We start from the raw sequence: 19,150 nt of genomic DNA, 5'->3' as shown, positions 1-19,150 counted from the left end.
TCTCACTCTTTACAGCATTTTATATTGGTAAAAAAAAATTTCTAAAAATGTATTTGTATATTTAAACAAATAGTTCTTTTTTAATGTATCAATTTTCTATTCATGTATTTTAAAAACTTGTATTCATATATATTTTTATATATATTATTACTTTTGTTTACTCCATTTTTGTATATCTAATATTATGCATTAATGTTAAAATAGTATTGAATCAATGGAAAACAATCGTGTGTGATAAATTCAAAGATAATATATTACTTATAATCATTTGACAATGTTAAGCTACAATTTATGCAAATCTTTATTATCAATTTTTTTTTTAACACTTGTGATTTACTTCGTAAAACTATCTATTTTATTAGCACACTGTAGCAGAAACTAAATTTTGTCATTATACACTTTCTTTTTTCGTTTTAATTAAACATGGACTATTATCAGGAATAAAAATAATGCTATATTCAAGCATGTATGGAAAATTGTTTTCACTTATATTGTGACATTCCACATCATCTTGAATGCAACAATAGTATATAAGTATTTACATATTATTTACATATAATAGATGTGTATATAAATATATTGCATAATTTTATAATTGATGTAATAGAAAATTAATTTTCTTGTAATTATATATATATATAATAATTAATTTTGCAATATATATAGAAATTCACTACATAATTTCTCAACATCTATTTCTATATATATATATATATATATATATATATATATATATAAATTTTATATTTTATATTTATTTTTATTATATTTTATATATATTTCATATAAAAAGCAATATTCAATTCAACTGAGAAATCTTATGGACATCTTTTGCTCAACATCTGTACGGTCCAATGCTTTGCAGAATTCTTCAAAGGATATCATACCATCACCGTTTTCATCAGCTTCCAGTATAGTCCGTTCTGCAATGCTAGTTAATTGTTCCTCGCTGCAATATATATATGCATTTATTATATGTCACATATATATTAAATTATCAGATTTTTATGTCAAATATTTTGCTACTTATGTCGCATATTTGAACGCGACTATAAAAATGGATCTATATGGGATAAAATATCGATATTAATATATGTAATAAGAAAATGTGTAATCTTTACCTAATATTAGCGCCAACCATCATATGCAAAATAGCAAGTAATTCATCCTTCGAGATCAAATCGTCATTGTCCAAGTCATACATTTTAAATGCAACTGAAAGATATGATTTGAGATTAACTATATAAATACTTGATATTCAAAAGCAATATAACACGCTATTACATTTTAATTAGATAACATAATTAAAAAAATATTGAATTGCATTCTCAAAGAGCTTTTCCAGTATTTATACTTGATGTCATAGGAAAAAGCTTTAGAAAACATTTTGAACAATCTTGTTACTTCTTTACACGAGATATTTACATCTCAACTTTTGCTGTCTGGAGTTCAATCGATTAGGACTGTTCTTCTTTATTGGTCTGAAACGGGCCAGGACCTGCATGAACTGCAGGAAATTCACTCTATCGTTTCCGCTCTCCTCGAAGAAGGCGTTCACTATTCTCTCGCCGAGCGGATTTATCGCCAATTCTGGGATTCTGAGAAAATCCTCTCGACTGAGGGTTCCGCAATCTCCACGATCCAGACTCGTGAAACGGCTGTACAGCCGTTCGATTTGATTTGGCGTAACTGTAATAGTAAAAATGACACGAAAATTACGCTTCGTCTCTCATTATATATTGTTTATTATTTAGTCTTGCCGCGAAAGAGGAAAAGAATATCGAAAAGAGATTATCAGATAAGAAATAAAGAGATACTTGCAACCGGTGGCATTTTGTATCTGCGCTATTTCATCCTCGCGCAGAAGAAGACTGGATCTATTACCCATTTTTTTTTTTTTTTTTCAACCGAAATACAGGTTTGGATTTATCGGATAGAACGCTTGAACACTCTATTATTTACATACGACCAGACACGCAAAGATACGGATGGTCGAGCGCACGTAAAATCATATGACTGTCTCCAAACGAAGATGACAGCTGATCCGATGACAGACGACAGACTCCGAATTCCGCAACTGCGGAGCGATTCAAGCACTTGAACTTTGACTGAAACAGTTCAAAGGGTTTCAAAGAACTGCAAGAAATCTGACGACTCATCGAACGCGATATACTGCGTTCGATAAAATGAAAAATATTACGATTTATGCATATTAATTATATTAGGGAGGATTCACACTGCGTTCAATAATTGATCGATCTATCAGAATATAAAATTTTTCCCTTCCTTTGCAATCGCAAACGTCAATATTGTTAAAATGCAGAGATTTTATTTGATAAGTTATTCAAAAGTATATATTAAAATATAATTAATATTTTTTATTATAGATATTAATCAAGAATAATAATTAAAAATATTAATTATAATATAATTATAATTAATATTTATAAACATTAATATATTGATTTTTATATTAATCTTTTTATTGATAAATTATTCAAAAGTATATTAAAATATAATTAATATTTTTTATTATAGATATTAATCAAGAATAATAATTAAAAATATTAATTATAATAATATAATTATAATTAATATTTATAAACATTATATAATATATTGATATTTATATTAATCCTTTTATTGATATCTTTTTATTGATAAATTATTCAAAAAGTATATTAAAATATAATTAATATTTTTTATTATAGATATTAATCAAGAATAATAATTAAAAATATTAATTATAATAATATAATTATAATTAATATTTATAAACATTGATATATTGATTTTTATATTAATCCTTTTATTGATATATCTTCTATTTAGAATGCTGGGAATTTTCTATCCGACAGCCAATCGATGCTGCTTGATGAATTTTATCGCGTACATGTGATATAAAGGCAAAGACCCGCGATTCTCTCGCGAGTCTTCCTTCTTCGTTTGATTCATAATTCGTGGCCGGAAATGTACGCTTCGGCAAGATGGCTCCTTCATAAATCGACAAACGATTTTACACGGAAACAACAAACAGTGATCGAAGTTTTGAAATAGTTATAATCCAGTGCATAGTCTTGCGCATTTGTCTTACATTAATTCAATTAATGTACAATCAAGACGTCAGTTTGAATTCCAGATATAATTCAATATTTTATAATATGATGTCGAAGGATTGTTCGGATGAACGATTATAGAATCTTTCACGAGGAGAATGTCCTTCTCGAATGAAACTTAGAGAATTTACTGAGTTTATTGTGTTCCAAATTATCACGATTTAGAGAGTATCAAGATTACTCTCTCTTATAGCGATTGAGATATCATCGAAAAGTAAGCGAAAAGTTATTTCATTTGTCTATAAATAAGTATATATATAAAACATAAGTGTATACAATTCGATATATCTGTTAATTATATGTATATATTTATTAAAATTTTAACGACGATGTAACTAAAATTTTGTTATAACTTCTATGCTAGTGTTTAATAATGAGTTGTCACTCTCTAGTAATCAAAAGTATGCCTCTTTTTCTTTCGTTATTAATCTGAATATTATCATTTAGGAAATTAAACATTTTAGTAGACTATACAAACACACATACGTAATAAATAATATTAAATCTGAAATTATATTTATATCGTATACATCATAACATTTATATGTATGTATAAAGTTGAATTAATTTCTTGCATATATTGAGAGGGTAGATAACAATTTAATGTAATATATTACAAATATTAATAATTTGATCCGATGCAAAAAACAAAAGTTTTGCGAATTTTATTTAAAAGTGACGAAGAACACTAGCATGTTGACAATTTTAACTATTCTAAAGGGATTCTTTTTTGTTTTATAAAATCAGGATGAGTGCCAGACTTTTAAAAGATCCTGCTACTGCATCTAGTCGTATATTTGTGGGCCATTTACAAACTGACGATGTCACAAAGTTAGAACTGGAAGAACATTTCTCCAAATATGGAACTGTTATAGCATCCATAATAAACAGAGGCTTTGGATTTGTACAATTTGAAGATGAACAGTCTGCACAGAAAGCTATACAAAATGAAGATGGTGCACAGTTCAAAGGCAGACGTATAGGTATGTCATAGAAATTATCAACAATTATAATATTTTTCTCATTTTTAACTATATTATTATTTTTTGATTCAATTAAGGATCTCCTTTCTTAATATTAGTTGTTTATTTCGAGAGAGAAAAAATGTAGGAGATGATTCAAAATATTTCCTCCCATTTGTCTATATTTTTTATAGATGTCAGACCAGCAAAAAAGGATAATCAATCTAGTGGAAATGCAGGAAATGCAAATGTAAAGCAAATGACTGGACTGAGTAATCAATTTAATTCTATGAATAATCAATTCAATAATGCGACTGACTCTTTTGCTGCAAATAAACCAAATTTTGGTGGGATTACTCCGAATTTTGCAAGTGATAGTACTTTTGGTACCAATCAAAAGGACTTAAACATTCAAAATAGGAGCGGGAATAGTAGCTTTGATGATGGAAATCAAACTGGAAGTAGTGACAATGACCAATATAATGGAAAACCTAACAATAATAACAATGGAAACGATCCTTTTAATAACTCCTCTCAAAATCGTGGAAACAATCAATTCAATCTAGGTAATCCAAATCGCGGAAATGATCAATTCGCTGCTCACGGCACTCAAAATAGAGGCGTCAACAATCAGTTTGGAAATAATAATCAGATGGCAAATCAGAATAGGCCCGGAGGAAATCAGAATCGAAACCAAACTAATCCAGGCAATAACCAAAATCAAAATGCTGGTTCTGGTGGTACCAGTGGCGGAACCCATCATAGAGCGCGAGGGACGAGAGGTGGAAAGAATAGAAACAAGAATAATCAGAACAATCCAAACAATGCGAATAATTTCAGAGATCGAAGTCCAATTAATAGGGGTAATCGAATAGAGGACAAAACAAATTGGGATCACAAACAAGCAGATAGACTACGTGGCAACAATTTTGCCAGAGATTCATTTAATGACGGTGGAAATCGTTATGATGATTTCAAGACTTCTGGAACAAGAGACGCAAATGCAAGTTTTGGGTAAAGTCATTTTTATTTGAATAAATGGTCAGTAATGGTTGAGCAAATAATTTTTAATAGTGCATAATAATTAAAGAATTTTATTTTGACAATTTTATTTTAATTTATCTATACTTATTTTAGTGCAATTATCGTCAGTGTTTTTATTAATTTAATAATAATATTGATAGAGATAAATAAGTGCATGAATATGGATTGTAGGATTTGTGATATTATTTAGGAATGACGGATGTTATTTATAAAGATATTATTATTAGTTAGCAAGATATAAAATTTATTAGATGTAGATTACAGTCTCTCGCGTTTGTCTCTTACGTTGGCAGACACAGATTAACTGACTACCGACTGCCTAACTCTCTCGCTGCTCAAGCAGTTGGTCGTTTTTTATATGTTTTGATTCCTCGAACCTTCTAGATTTCCCTTTGTCTTTTCGCTACCTCTATTCTTTCGTCCGTTACCTTCGCTTCAGTTGTTATTATTTCATATGACCGGGCACTAAACTTCCTTAACCGAAATCTGATACTTTGAAAATAAAAATACTATAAAGTTGAAATATAAAATAAATTCTAATTTATTTGGGTTGTGGTATTTATCGCAACATGGATAATGAAATTATTCATTTGTCTTACAGAAATATTAGTGCATCGTCAATAGATTACCTCGCAACTGAGAAGAACGACTGTGAGATTATAGTCGTCAATAAAGCTTTAACGTGAGATGTCAATCCTTACTTATAATTACATAGAGACATTTATATTATATAACATATATAATATTATTAAATTGCAGGAAATATGCAGAAGATATCGAATTACGATTGAAGCAAGTCGGTCTAATGGTAGACTTGCTGTTTCCGAATGAGGACGTTCCTTTAAGTCGTGTTTTAGGGAATATCGCAAGTCGTGGCTGCCTATACGCCGTAGTAGTAACACCCATCAATCACGAACACCATTCCTTGACACTGAATATTTTACATGGTTTACCACAAGGTAAGGAATTTCAATAAAATATTAATTATAAATTAATGTCTATTAAAAAAATTCGTTTATCATAATAATAATAATAATTTATCATAACACCAATTAATTATATCGTTCTTATATTGTAGAACACAGGAACATGCCCGTTGAAGATGCCATAAATTTAATTTCGCGAGATTTTACGAACTACAAAGCCGGCGGTCGTTCGGTTCCTCTGAATACACCTCTCGCGAGCGAGCGTCATCCGGACGCTATACAAGTTTTACTAAACATGTTGGCTGACAATCATCAGCTTACGGTCCTGCAGTATGACCGCGTCATAAAGTACCTCGATATGAAACGCGAGGAACAGGTGCAAGTTGAATTGGGCGACGCGAAGGACTTGCCGGTAAAGACGCCACTCACGTCGATCAGCGATCCGAAACAAGCCGAGTTGCAGACGAGAATACTGAATATCCTGAATAACAGTAAAACAAACGCGGCGACAGCGGCGGAACCGAGTCCGGTGCCGCCACCAATTGCGGCACCAGCTCCAGTTCCTCCCACTAATTGGGGAACAGGTAAAGATGAAACAGATCATATATATATATATATATATATACACATGGACGTTCGCATTTGCCCCCCCCCCCCCTCCTTGAAATCAGTAAAAAGATTAAGCATTTGTTCTTCTTTTAAATCAATACTGGAATTTATTTGCATATTTAATATAACAAAATAACAAAAAATTTTTTTTGTAAGAAACAAAATTTAATCCTCCCCCTCTGAAAAAAATCCTGCGGATGCCCATGTATATAGAATCAAATCGACAAAATTTAAAGTACGTATTGTGTTGATTTGCATTAATATTTGCAACATATTACAATGTTTGAGAACGTAATTTTTTAAGCTAAACATTCGCAAGTAAAAGCCCCGACTAAAAGTCTAAATGTTATGACTGTATTTAACAAATAGATGCATGAACAATATTTAACGAGAGCAAGTACAATACTGTAGAAAATTCACTCTCAGACGATGTTGAAAGCACGAACTTCATAAATGCACGTTATGCCGATAGCGTCAAACACAGCCACAAGTTTATCCACGACGACCCCATCCACGGGAGTTTCGCCGTCGCCTCTTCTAAACGACCCGACAGTTCAGAAAGCTCTCGACAGCCTATTGCAAGGTAATCTATTGAAAAATATTGGCGATCAGCAACCACCAACCGCGACGACGAGCGGAGCGCCATTATTCGCTGCTTTCTCCAATATTGGTAGATTTTAAAAATCAGGATATAAATTTAATTGACACTTCATCTTATATAATTTGTAATATTCTTTATATTTCCTTGATTTTATTCGATACAAAATACACTCGTCAAAAAAATTATCGCAACACGTAATTAATATCAAAATTTAGCATAAATTCAAATAAGCGTATCTCCGCGAAAAATTGTCGTATTTCAAAAATTTTTGTTTTGTTTTAAAGGGTAAAGTCTCTACTTTAAGGAACTTTCGTTCGATTTTAATTTTATTCTCTCCCCCTTTCTCCATCCCTTTAAAAGAAGGGACGTGTTTTTTTTTTTTTTTTTTTTTTTTTTTTTCCCCCCCCAAAATTGCATAGTAGAGACTTTACCCTTTAAAACAAAAAAAAAAATTTTGAAATACGACAACTTTTCGCGGAGATACGGTTATTTGAATTTATGCTAAATTTTGATATTAATTACGTGTTGCGATAATTTTTTTGACGAGTATATATACAATCGCGGAAACTTGATCATTAAAAGAGAATTAGAGAAGCAGCACATTGCGAATACAAGTAATATTTTAGTACGTTGTATATTAACCATGTAAAATGATAAATAATAAAAGATAAGAAGTTTAAATATAACTTTAAAAGCACAACAATTATATAATCGATGTGATAATTGTTATTATTACCTATACATATGGTATCGTTGATAATATATTTCTCTTTGAATACATCAGTAGCGATTATATGTGTTTGAACTGAATATGCTTTAATAAATACATTGTACGCTATTTATCAAAAATGTAATTCATGTGTATATTCTGTACACATTTAGACTTGAACATGGATGAATGTAATTAGATGAAACATGCATATACACATACATACACATACATTTGTTTTTTTTAATTTAAAATAAAAACTTATTTTTCACTATCACATTTTTATGTAAAGATCAGTTTTTATACAATTTAGAATTATAAATGTCATATATAAATATGTATGATATAATTAAAAATATATTCTCTCTTTATTGTATAAAAACCATTTCAATATTCATGTTCCTACGCAGGATATTCTGACATCATTCCGAATATCGTTTCACCTAATTGCAATATAAAAACTATAGATGTGTATTATAAATGTACTTTACAATTCTTTTCAATTACCATTTAAAATAATACAAGATTTATATTTAAAAAAATTTAGTAAGAGATTGTTATTATATATTCCTTAAATCTATTATAACATAAGTACACTATGCACTACTCAATTTTTACAATATAAAAATTCATACAATTAGCTACTAATTATATATTGTTATATTATTAAGTAATAATTATTGTATATCCACAAATGGAGGAGAACAGGCTAATTAAAAACAAAGCATAACAATTGGTGTGCAAATTATTCCTTCATATCAAGTTATTGTTTCATATTATTTATTGTTTGTTTCAGTCTCAGTTTTGGATCATTATCAGTTGTTAAAAATATGATATAAAGAATAATTTGCATATCTATTATCGCGTTTGGTTCTTAATTAATCCGTTTTCCCTCTACTTCTGAATATTCAGTATCAGAGTCTTCTTACTTCATTAATAATAATATTCTTTATTAGCAGCAGCAAACAATTAAATTTTTATTAAGTTTAAAGGTCTAAATAAATAAATTAATAAAATTTCTTATTATTAAAAATTTATTGTAGTTCATTATAGTATATTAGCAAAATAAAACAATACTAACAATGATAAGCTTCTTTGATAAATCAAAAACAGAAAATATGTAATCTTAACTATCAATTATTAAATTATAACTTTTCTTCCTTTTCTAAAAGAAAATGTCTTTATTTTCTTTTAAATTAAGTCATTATTTTTATCATGATAATGTATAAATACCATAATCTTTCCTAGGATTAGGCCAGATGATTCATTTATAAATAAATTTGAGTATTTTTGCAACATACTCAATTAACCATTAACTGAATTACTTAAAAGTTCTTAAACTGTAATAAACTTCCATAAAATACATAAAAATTTATGTAAAATATACAAAAAATAATAGAAATATCTTCCATAAAGTAATAAAATCCACAAATTACTATATTTTTCGACTAATTAATAATTACTACAACTAAATTGTTGAATTTAACTTCATTTTCGCTGCAGCAACTTTTTTATCAAGCTCATCTATATCAGGTGCTAATTCATATTTATCGAATTTATCCACAATTTGTTTATACCTTGTATATTCTAAATCGTGTAAGAAAAGATAAAATTTCTTACAAATTTGTATTTGCCGAAAATAGAATAATGTTTTACGATGATGGATATCTAGTGCTTCAATGTTTGTTCTTTTTGACTTGTAATAGTCTAAAAACTCAAAATTTTGCCTGGAATATACGAGGTGTGCCTTGATCACAAGTTCTTGTTCCTTTTCACTATACAGTTGAAACATATTCCTATACATTTCAGCAACATTACGTGATATGACTGTAATGCAATATTTTACGCAACATTTTCTAGCATACATAGCATTTATGGATGATTTTTCTACAGCATGCCTATCCACTATTTTTACATCCTTATTACTTTGATCAGAAAATTGCAGTGAATGAGGCGTTGGAGTTGAGGCAGCTTGATATTCTTTTAGTAATGTATTTTCTCCAGACCGATTTAGTGAACAAGGTACTGAATTAAATTTAATTGGAAATGGACTGCACGAATCTGTGGATGAATTTGAATCAAAATTTGAATACGAATCCGACTCTGAATCCGGATCTGAGTCGAAACTATCATCTTCGAGCATCATATTTGATTTTGACTGATTTTGACTAGAATCTTCACACACATCGTCTATTGTCTCGAAATTATCCATGTTTTCTATGATTTATTAGTCTAGAGAGAGCACAAAATAATTTACCAATTTCTGTTATTGTCCCAATTAACCTGAAACAATTTACAAAAATAATCATTAAGATTTGTATCTACAACAAATATTGTAATAACATATATCATTGTTAGAAAAGTTTAAATTATTAAATAATTAATAAATAAAATACATACGTGCGCAATTAAAAAATAAAATATTAAAAAATAAAAAAAGCAAAATATACAAAAGATCTTATATATATAGAATAAACAGGTATAAAGTTTCTTTTTCAAATGAGAGTGCTTTTGATATTTGAAAAAGTCAAATAAACAGAGTACGTAACAGAAAACGAAGCGAAAAATGCCTCAGTATAGACGAACATTCCACCAACTGTCATCTGTCATCTGTCATCTGTCATTACGCAGGCGCGTGAGAGAGAAAGAGAGAGAGAGAGTGAGAGGGTGGGAGAGAGAGTGAGAGGATGGGAGAGAGGAGTGAGGGGGAGAGAGAAAGTCACATTGTAGAAGATAAATATAAATAACGACAGCGCGATGGATACACGGAAGAGAAATAAATATGTTGTTGGTCAACGTAACAATTATAAAAAACGTAAACAATTGGTATTAGAGCCGGGTATGACGGGATTTTTGTGCACATGCAACTTTCACGAAAGGGGCTGCATTACAGATGCCTACAAACTGCTTAACCTATTTGCAGATGAGAAATTGGACAGAAATAAGGTATTTACGTATATAAATAAGTATAGAGTCGAAAAAAAAAAAAATATATATGTATAAGAGATTTGAAAACACTTTACTACAACATGTAATACATATAAATGTTAACAATATTTTTTTTATTTGAAGGAATCTGAGATATCAAGCACAACGAATACACTCGTTAAGAAAGAGGCTAATGAATCTTCAGAAGATCTCGATGAAAATGAAGATATATCCACCGCTCTGGAGAAAGAGATCAATGAACTTAGAACAGAGCATGAAATGCCGTTATCTTCTCGAAAATTTCAAGTATGCTCTTAATGTTTGATTGTCTGACGTTGCCTTAACGAAATCTCATTCTCCGAGAAAACAATATATATTTATCAATATTGCTATTTTTCTATAGGTAGTAGACACAGGCGCTAAAAATTTGATTTTTATAGCAAGTACCTTATCAAATCCATTAGAGCTAGTCACTAAAATTCTTACAAAGTTGGATGCAACCAAGGAACAGTGTACTAGATACTTATTAAGATTACTTCCAATAGAACTTATATGCAAAGCGTATATGGATGACATAAGAACGAAAGCAAGTACATTATTTGAGAAGTATTTTGCTCAAGAACCTAAAACATTCAGCATTGTGTTTAAGTAAGTTATAAGATGTTACAGATATTTTGCACAAAAATTCATAATCTTTGCATTTCTCTTTTATTTACAAATTGATTATATGTTTTAGCCGTCGCAATAATAACAACATTAAGAGAGATGAGATTATTGAAGATTTGGCAGAAATAATTATGAAAAAAAATTCAGGTAACAAAGCCGACTTGAAGAATCCAGAGATAGCCGTGGTTGTTGAAGTTGTACGTGGAGTCTGTTTGTTTTCTATTGCTCCAAATTATTACAAGTTTAAGAAATATAATCTTCTTGAAATATGCAATAGTACAAAAAATAAGGTAAGAATATTTTTAAATTGCTTATAAATAAGGATTTATTATTAACAATTATTTACAATGTTATTGACAATAAATTTCTAATGTGTTATGTCAAAAATATACTTAACAACAAATAAAATCCTTAGATAATTTCCAATAAAGAAGCAGCAGAGTCAGTAGATGTAAAACGTGAAAAAGATTTAGATACAGTTATATCAAGTACACAAGAAACAGAGGAATCTGATGACAAAAACTTGGATACACAAATTGAAGAAAAAGAACAAACAAATTAAACTCTATAATTAAAAACTTATCGATAACTTATTGTAAGCATGAATACCGGCACCCGTTGCCACCGCTGCGAGAAGTACGCATGCGCGCTCCGAAACGCGAAACCGGAGCACTGAGAGAACACGCTCTCTCGAGAAGCGCTAACAGACAGTTGTAGTGCGGGAGTCTTTCGATAATTGTAGCGAACGAACATTCCAGAATAAACTATATCATAGTGTGTTAAATCATCTCCGATTTATTTGATAATCCCGATCTACTCTTCTCCTATCCTTAATATCTCCGTACCGGCTTCACCAGAACAATCCGCTGTCCACGTGCTATCATTATAATTTAATTTTGGCTCGAGCCATCTTACATTATAAACTTGTGATATATGTATAAAATACATTTATAATCACTATATGTGTATATGTATTTTATATTATATTTTATAAAGATGTATAAACTATTTATAAATAAACATCACATATGTAATAAAATTCTTTTCTCTATTAATTTTATATTAGAATTGTTAGTATAATATATATTTTTACATCATATCTACATATATTTTATCAATCGTATTTGTGTATGTGTGCAAATTATTAAATATAAATTATATTATTTAAGAATTTTGCTTAAAACTGTATGATTTTTTAAACATATCTTGTTATTTTATTTATAGATATTGTACATTGGTTTATTATGTAAAATAAGGAACATGAAAAACAGATTCCAAACGAGGTCCCATGGTGTAATGGTTAGCACTCTGGACTCTGAATCCAGCGATCCGAGTTCAAATCTCGGTGGGACCTAGATCTTACGATACATTTTTTTAATGTTAAAATATAATATTTTTTTATAATTGAATGTATATATTTTTGCATATATATTTCGATTCAACTAAATTCAAAAATTACAATTAAAGAAGAAAGAATAATATTAGATTTGTGTTCATTCATTTCTTCGCTCTCTCTTTCTAACATACCGGGTGTCCCATTTTAAAGGACCCACTCAAATATCTTAGAAACACTGCGTTAAATCAAAAAATTTTTCCTACAAAAGTTGTAGGGTTTCGAGGGGGACATAACATAGTAATATTCATATGACCTTGGGCGGCGTCTCCAAGGTCAAGTAAAGGTGAGAATAAATTTTTTAAATGGAAACCCATATTTTTTATTATAACATCTTTTTCTACTAATTAATTTGAACAACTTTTATCTGAAGCATTTTTTTATTTTCCTAATATTTTTTCTTCTTTTCAAAATTCATTCTCACCTTCATTTGACCTTGGAGCCCAAGTCGTCCAAGGTCATATGAATATTACTATGTTATGTCCCCCTCGAAACCCTACAACTTTTGTAGGAAACATTTTTCGATTTAACGCAGTGTTTCTGACAATGAGATATTTGAGTGGGTCCTTTAAAATGGGACACCTGGTATATATATTTATGTATATGTATCTCGTTTCAAGTAGAAAAAGATTCTAGAGAGTGCAAGCAAAATGAACAGACCTTACCTTTGCCAATCAGCTGATTGGCTATCGAGGTTTGACTAACCAATCAAAAGTTACTTGTACTCTGACGAGTGGATTTTCGAACACAACCTTTAACTGTTGTGATGTACGCACATTCAAGATATTGGAGGGAAAAGAGAAGAAAATAAATAGACAAACGACTTTAGTACAAAATATTTAATAAGTCTCGAGAGTTTGGTGTGAAAAATGCAGAAAGAGCTAAAAGGCACTCCAAAATCAAGTCGTATTCGACGGTGAAGTTGTCATTTTATCATAATTTATTTATCAAATGAAATACTGCATGTGATACACTATAAAGTTTATATCTTAATTTGTGCAATAAATGTTTTTTTTTTTTTTTACAGATTTAACGATCCAAACGTATCAGAGATTGCAGGAAAGGCTCTGTTGGATGTCACATTATCCAATGTATCAAAAACTGGAACCACTTCTCGTAATAGAGTAACCATGATGCCAAGTGATATCACACAGAGTAAGAATTTTATCAATTATTTATTTTGTTAAATTTTGTTGCTTGCTTTATTTTGCTGCATTAGTATAATATTACTATTATATTCTTCGTAGATCTGTTGAAAAAGAAGATGACAGTAAACAGCAGGCAGTCAACTGTGCCATCGCATTTCCCAAAAAACATAGATACTGAATACAAAGAGGTAGAATTTGGACTTCTTTACGATGAATATTTGCAAGCTATGATGATGGATCTTATAATAAAAAAAAAGACTGAAGAGAAGAAGCATTTGATGGTTACGCAATTAGCTACTATAGCACAAGAGATTGATCAAGATACGAAAAAATTGATGAAACTCAAAATAAGAGAGCGCGATATAATAAACTTATCCTTGGCACAAAAGGAGGTAGATGCGCAATTAGCTGCAGTAAAAGAGTGTACCAGTAAGATTTAAACTTCAAAATTACATTAAATCTTATTCATATATATGATTATTTATTAAAATTTATATAAAATATATTTCATTTATATTTTTACAGAACATGAAACATTTAAGATTATGGAAGACTTGCTATCCAAGCTACAATCTTTCCTACAACCTATGGATGTATTGCGGTGTAATGGTATAATACTTCCAAAAACGCAAGACGAGTGGGAAAGGATTCGAGATATATTAACAAAATGTTCCAACACCTTAAAGAGCATCATAAATTTAATTGGATCGAAAGGCGAAACATATTGCGCTGTTAATGATGGATTGAAGAATTTTGTTGAAACATTTGATGAAATAGAGAATCTTCAGAAAAAGTGAGTTTGTGTGATTACATATAACAGCTATTTTTATCTTTTCTATATGTTATATGTGTAAGAGATTGTATATTATATATTTATTTATATTTTTCAGATTGAAAGAAACACTTCGCAATTTACAAGTAATAATTTTGAAAAATGCTTCATTATCGTTAATGCATACCGTAAATAAATAAATTGATATGTTTATAGCTTATATAAAATATTGCTCAGATGGAGAGAAAATAACAATATAAAACAATAATACATTTTAAATAAAATCTTTTTCACGCGTCAGCAAAGTTATTTTCCCTGTATCTGAGCAAATAAAAACATTTGGCTTTTATTAGGATATCTTTTATATTAAATTTATATTATATTTATTTAAAAAAAAGAAATAAACATAGAATTTATATGGAAACTAATATTTTTTTAATTATAGATGTATATTTGATATAAATCTTCAATAAGAAATCAAATTGCTCCCAATGTTAACAATGCTTCTTTTACGATAAAATTAGATAACAAGATGAAAGGAAATAATAATAATTAAACGCTGAGAGATTTCGAGTTTCCCGCCTTCTTTTGTCAAAGGGAGAGAGGAAGATAGATACTTTCTTCTCTTTCTCTCTTCAAACTCGAACTTGGGAGCTCGATTCGCGCCTATGTTCGTCATGGTCTATGGTTTTTCGCGACTTTCCACGATTGTTCGCAGTGCAGCAGAGAGTATCTGGAAGTGGCTCGTTTGACTCACGTAGCAGCATGACACGAGTTTTGCGGTCTCAGGAGCAGCGCGGTGAGGAGTGACAAGCTAGAAGAAAGCGTGAGTGAGCGTGAGTGAGCGCGAGTGCACTCGCACGAGGAAGCGAGATTGTTTGAGCGCGAGGGATTCGCAGATCGCTGACGCCAAGCACGAGAGCGTTTGAGAGACGACGGGAATTGGCTCGCGAAACTCTTGCCCGCGCGTTCGACACGATTTCCTCCTCTCCCGTTACTTTGCCACCGCAATATTCGGGAAACGATAACGTACGTTCTCGTTAGGGTTAGCTAGGTCCTCCTACGAGGTAGGTGCACGACCGATCGTCCTCCCCCCCCCTCACCCGGAGATGGCCGGTGCGATGTTGTTCGAGAGAGCCCAGGCGGTTTCGATGACGAACCGCAGCGAGGGTATCTCGTTGCTCAACGAGATCGTCTCGGACCCGAGTATCGGCGTAGCCGACGACGACGAGGACAACATCCGTGTCAAGGAGCAGGGTATCCTGCATCTGGGCGAGCTCTACAAGAAGGAGGGTAAGGCGAAGGAGCTGGCCGAGCTGATCAAAGCCACCAGGCCGTTCCTCAGTCTTATCAGTAAAGCGAAGGCCGCCAAGCTCGTGCGATCCTTGGTGGACTTCTTCCTGGATCTGGAAGCTGGTATAGGTATCGAGGTAGGGATCATTTGCTTTCCCGTATAAGCAAGATTGAGTTTGATGCGGATATTAGGTTATGCTGTGACAATTTTGCATAGCAAGACAGGCAAAGACAAAAACGTCAAATCATGCTTGTCATGAGAAATTCGGTTGCTAGATTTAAACAAATACTTTTAATTCGCTAATGCAAAATTACGCATGCTTATTGAGAATAAATCCAAGCCGGAGCTCCGATTCGAGTCTTTCTATTTTTGAAACCTATATATACTGATTTTCAAACCATATATTGATGTTTATGTACAGAAAATGTATGACGTATACTTACACGCATTGTATATTTAGGTGCAATTGTGTAAAGAATGCATAGAATGGGCAAAGGAAGAGCGCAGAACGTTTTTAAGGCAGTCGTTGGAGGCTCGCCTGATAGCGCTTTACTTCGACACTGGCATGTTCAGCGAAGCGCTGCAATTGGGGTCTGCTCTCCTCAAGGAACTAAAAAAACTGGACGACAAACAACTACTGGTGGAGGTTCAATTGTTAGAGAGCAAGACATATCACGCGCTGAGCAACCTGGCGAAGGCGAGAGCGGCTCTCACCAGTGCCAGGACAACTGCCAACGCGATTTACTGTCCACCTAAAATGCAAGCGGCTCTAGATCTACAATCGGGAATACTACATGCTGCGGACGAACGAGACTTCAAGACTGCTTACTCTTATTTTTACGAAGCCTTTGAAGGGTAACTAACTGTAATTAATATCTTAATATCGCTGCAATTTTACAACGACGTTTATTATCTCCGTTTTCTTACGTTTTAGATACGATAGCGTTGAATGTCCCAAGGCGCTGACTGCGCTCAAATACATGCTCCTGTCTAAAATCATGCTGCGCACGCCGGAAGACGTTCAAGCTATCATGTCCGGCAAGCTGGCGGTGAAATACGCGGGATTAGATCTGGACGCGATGCGCGCGGTGGCTGAGGCCAGCCACCGACGATCATTAGCCGATTTTCAGAAGGCGGTTAAGCAATTCCGGCAGCAACTGGAAGACGACGTCATCGTACGTGCACACCTCGGTTCTCTCTACGATGCTATGCTGGAGCAAAATTTGTGTCGTTTAGTCGAACCTTATTCACGAGTTCAGGTATTTATACAGATATACATGATATTTTTCTCCCAACATGTGCGCAGAAACATTTTATAAAGAATATAGAGTCTTTATAAAGACGCTAGCGACATTTCTTTTCGACTATAAATTATTCGATGAATTAAATTTTTTTATATTAGCAATAATATAAAATATTTTTTTTCTTTTTTTATATATTAATATCTTTTCACAGGTGAGTCATATTGCCTCGTGCATATCTCTGCCATTGGCGCAAGTAGAAAAGAAACTATCCCAAATGATCCTGGACAAGAAACTCCGAGGGGTTCTCGATCAAGGAGAAGGTGTTTTAATTGTTTTTGAAGATACTCCTCGCGACAAAACTTACGAAATTGCACTAGACACAATACACAGCATGGGAAAAGTCGTCGATACACTTTACCAGAAAGCCAAGAAACTCACCTAGCCCTATTTAATATGTATTTATACAAGAAAAAATTTATCGCAATTATTATAACCATTAATAATTAGTTACTCTCATTAAATACTATTGATTAACTGTATTTTTCTCGTAATTAATGTGGCTGACACGCAAGTGTCGTGACAAAAAGTGCTCATTTACGATACGTTTATATAGAATCGCTTTTATCAATAGTAGGAATTTTATTTAAAAAAGATGATAAATATGAAATTATATATACATAACATTAATTTCCTTGAGATCTAATTAACATACCCTTTTAACTCGTGTTTTTTGGAATTATTTTTCGTAAATACTCTTGAAGAAGGAGTGAAAAGAAAAATGTCATATGATATCGAAAAAACTATAAAAATATAAAAAGGTAAAAAAGTTATTCTATATATTTATTCACTTGCACCCTCAACGTGATATTCTATGGATTTCATAAAAAGAATCAATATCAGTAATTGAAAAATGTGAAGATAGAGATATATTTAGTACTTTAGAACTTTCTAATCTAAATTTTTGTATTGCAATAAGATAACAGCAAATCTTCAAATGTTTGTAATTATTAAAATAAAACGAAACAATCTCAGCGTAAGTAAAGGAAAATGATTCTCAATGACAATTAAAATCAATTGCAATCTCTAAAATTTTCTGCAATTTTGAAATGGAAAAAGAAAGCTAAAAACATGAATATAGAAGATACATATGAAACGAGCAAACTTACAAAGATTATTGTATTTTCTAAATATAGATAAATGTATATATATAAGAAAGGAACGAGAATAAAAGTGATGTCACAAAGCTCATCCAGAATCGTGCAAGACCTGCTATATTTATATACGAATCTTTTATTCGACAAGAATTCTTTTTCTTTCATTTTTATTATCAAATATACGAGCTCTATAACGTCAAATCCTAATCCTAATATTTTTATTGCCGAATATTTTTATCGAAATTGTTGAATTAATTTTTTTAAAAAATCGATATATTTCCCGTCGTGCGATTCACATTTGAAAGATCGATCGTTCCGCGATCATGCGCATAAATCCGCGACTCGATATCAATGAGGAGAGGAGAGGGGGGGGGAGAGTCCGTCTACTTTCAATTACATTTATCTCTCTCTCCCCGCGACCGCGAAACGTAAATAGTAAATACACCTTTCGTTCGATTTCGATCGCATTATATATAAGGTGCCTTTTCATGCTGACGCTCGACGCTCATTTTTAGCGTCAAAAGACGTCACGTGACCAAAATTGACGAATTGGTATCTTTATTTTTGGTCACGTGACGTCTTTT

At 31.6% G+C, this 19,150-nt stretch overlaps 5 protein-coding genes and 1 non-coding gene across 6 annotated transcripts; 5 read left to right on the top strand and 1 right to left on the bottom strand.

The window, feature by feature from the left end:
* Positions 1 to 703: 703 nt before the first annotated feature.
* Elm (calcineurin like EF-hand protein 1 elm) lies at positions 704 to 2,172 on the bottom strand. The gene is made up of 4 exons (XM_083032216.1): positions 1,822 to 2,172; positions 1,426 to 1,689; positions 1,122 to 1,215; positions 704 to 949 (listed from the first exon to the last, which is right to left on the bottom strand). Exons 1-4 carry the CDS (start codon positions 1,886 to 1,888, stop codon positions 805 to 807), a joined length of 570 nt encoding a protein of 189 aa, XP_082888342.1. The 5' UTR covers positions 1,889 to 2,172; the 3' UTR covers positions 704 to 804.
* A 799-nt stretch (positions 2,173 to 2,971) lies between these two features.
* On the top strand, positions 2,972 to 8,117 carry Neos (nuclear receptor coactivator protein neosin). The gene is made up of 7 exons (XM_083032214.1): positions 2,972 to 3,330; positions 3,864 to 4,099; positions 4,273 to 5,092; positions 5,724 to 5,804; positions 5,882 to 6,081; positions 6,201 to 6,632; positions 7,130 to 8,117. Exons 2-7 carry the CDS (start codon positions 3,865 to 3,867, stop codon positions 7,336 to 7,338), a joined length of 1,977 nt encoding a protein of 658 aa, XP_082888340.1. The 5' UTR covers positions 2,972 to 3,330; position 3,864; the 3' UTR covers positions 7,339 to 8,117.
* A 2,528-nt stretch (positions 8,118 to 10,645) lies between these two features.
* On the top strand, positions 10,646 to 12,346 carry LOC145932977 (THUMP domain-containing protein 1 homolog). The gene is made up of 5 exons (XM_083032215.1): positions 10,646 to 10,913; positions 11,040 to 11,201; positions 11,299 to 11,543; positions 11,632 to 11,851; positions 11,977 to 12,346. Exons 1-5 carry the CDS (start codon positions 10,725 to 10,727, stop codon positions 12,121 to 12,123), a joined length of 963 nt encoding a protein of 320 aa, XP_082888341.1. The 5' UTR covers positions 10,646 to 10,724; the 3' UTR covers positions 12,124 to 12,346.
* A 497-nt stretch (positions 12,347 to 12,843) lies between these two features.
* On the top strand, positions 12,844 to 12,915 carry Trnaq-cug (transfer RNA glutamine (anticodon CUG)). The gene has a single exon. It is a non-coding gene; the product is annotated as a tRNA-Gln (tRNA).
* Positions 12,916 to 13,718: 803 nt separating this feature from the next.
* LOC145948913 (uncharacterized) lies at positions 13,719 to 15,216 on the top strand. The gene is made up of 5 exons (XM_083058497.1): positions 13,719 to 13,870; positions 13,982 to 14,109; positions 14,202 to 14,531; positions 14,628 to 14,895; positions 14,993 to 15,216. Exons 1-5 carry the CDS (start codon positions 13,824 to 13,826, stop codon positions 15,072 to 15,074), a joined length of 855 nt encoding a protein of 284 aa, XP_082914623.1. The 5' UTR covers positions 13,719 to 13,823; the 3' UTR covers positions 15,075 to 15,216.
* A 389-nt stretch (positions 15,217 to 15,605) lies between these two features.
* Positions 15,606 to 18,242, top strand: Rpn6 (regulatory particle non-ATPase 6). Its single transcript, XM_083032213.1, has 4 exons — positions 15,606 to 16,304; positions 16,629 to 17,023; positions 17,103 to 17,427; positions 17,624 to 18,242. The coding sequence occupies exons 1-4, from the start codon at positions 15,984 to 15,986 to the stop codon at positions 17,852 to 17,854; spliced, it is 1,272 nt and encodes a 423-aa protein (XP_082888339.1). The 5' UTR covers positions 15,606 to 15,983; the 3' UTR covers positions 17,855 to 18,242.
* The last annotated feature ends 908 nt before the right edge of the window (positions 18,243 to 19,150 follow it).

This window comes from Prenolepis imparis, unplaced genomic scaffold (genome assembly GCF_030444845.1).
Source record: "Prenolepis imparis isolate NDT839.2.m4 unplaced genomic scaffold, iyPreImpa1.0 SCAF_2, whole genome shotgun sequence".
NCBI classification, from domain to species: Eukaryota; Metazoa; Arthropoda; class Insecta; order Hymenoptera; family Formicidae; genus Prenolepis; species Prenolepis imparis.
The sequence above is the reverse complement of the archived record's forward strand: the minus strand, read 5'-3'. Positions and strand labels throughout refer to the sequence as shown.

Excerpts from the sequence above, each read along its gene's own strand:
- Neos (XM_083032214.1), top strand. The coding sequence starts at position 3,865 with ATGAGTGCCAGACTTTTAAAAGATCCTGCTACTGCATCTAGTCGTATA. Across the intron at positions 5,805-5,881 it reads GTCGTCAATAAAGCTTTAAC|GAAATATGCAGAAGATATCG; the intron begins GTGAGATGTCAA and ends ATTAAATTGCAG. Across the intron at positions 6,082-6,200 it reads TTTACATGGTTTACCACAAG|AACACAGGAACATGCCCGTT; the intron begins GTAAGGAATTTC and ends CTTATATTGTAG.
- LOC145948913 (XM_083058497.1), top strand. The coding sequence starts at position 13,824 with ATGCAGAAAGAGCTAAAAGGCACTCCAAAATCAAGTCGTATTCGACG. Across the intron at positions 13,871-13,981 it reads AAATCAAGTCGTATTCGACG|ATTTAACGATCCAAACGTAT; the intron begins GTGAAGTTGTCA and ends TTTTTTTTACAG. Across the intron at positions 14,896-14,992 it reads ATAGAGAATCTTCAGAAAAA|ATTGAAAGAAACACTTCGCA; the intron begins GTGAGTTTGTGT and ends TATATTTTTCAG.
- Elm (XM_083032216.1), bottom strand. The coding sequence starts at position 1,888 with ATGGGTAATAGATCCAGTCTTCTTCTGCGCGAGGATGAAATAGCGCAG. Across the intron at positions 1,690-1,821 it reads GATACAAAATGCCACCGGTT|TTACGCCAAATCAAATCGAA; the intron begins GCAAGTATCTCT and ends TTACTATTACAG. Across the intron at positions 1,216-1,425 it reads CAGACAGCAAAAGTTGAGAT|TTGCATTTAAAATGTATGAC; the intron begins GTAAATATCTCG and ends CATATCTTTCAG.
- Rpn6 (XM_083032213.1), top strand. The coding sequence starts at position 15,984 with ATGGCCGGTGCGATGTTGTTCGAGAGAGCCCAGGCGGTTTCGATGACG. Across the intron at positions 17,024-17,102 it reads TTTTACGAAGCCTTTGAAGG|ATACGATAGCGTTGAATGTC; the intron begins GTAACTAACTGT and ends CTTACGTTTTAG. Across the intron at positions 17,428-17,623 it reads AACCTTATTCACGAGTTCAG|GTGAGTCATATTGCCTCGTG; the intron begins GTATTTATACAG and ends ATCTTTTCACAG.
- LOC145932977 (XM_083032215.1), top strand. The coding sequence starts at position 10,725 with ATGGATACACGGAAGAGAAATAAATATGTTGTTGGTCAACGTAACAAT. Across the intron at positions 11,202-11,298 it reads TATCTTCTCGAAAATTTCAA|GTAGTAGACACAGGCGCTAA; the intron begins GTATGCTCTTAA and ends ATTTTTCTATAG. Across the intron at positions 11,852-11,976 it reads GCAATAGTACAAAAAATAAG|ATAATTTCCAATAAAGAAGC; the intron begins GTAAGAATATTT and ends TAAAATCCTTAG.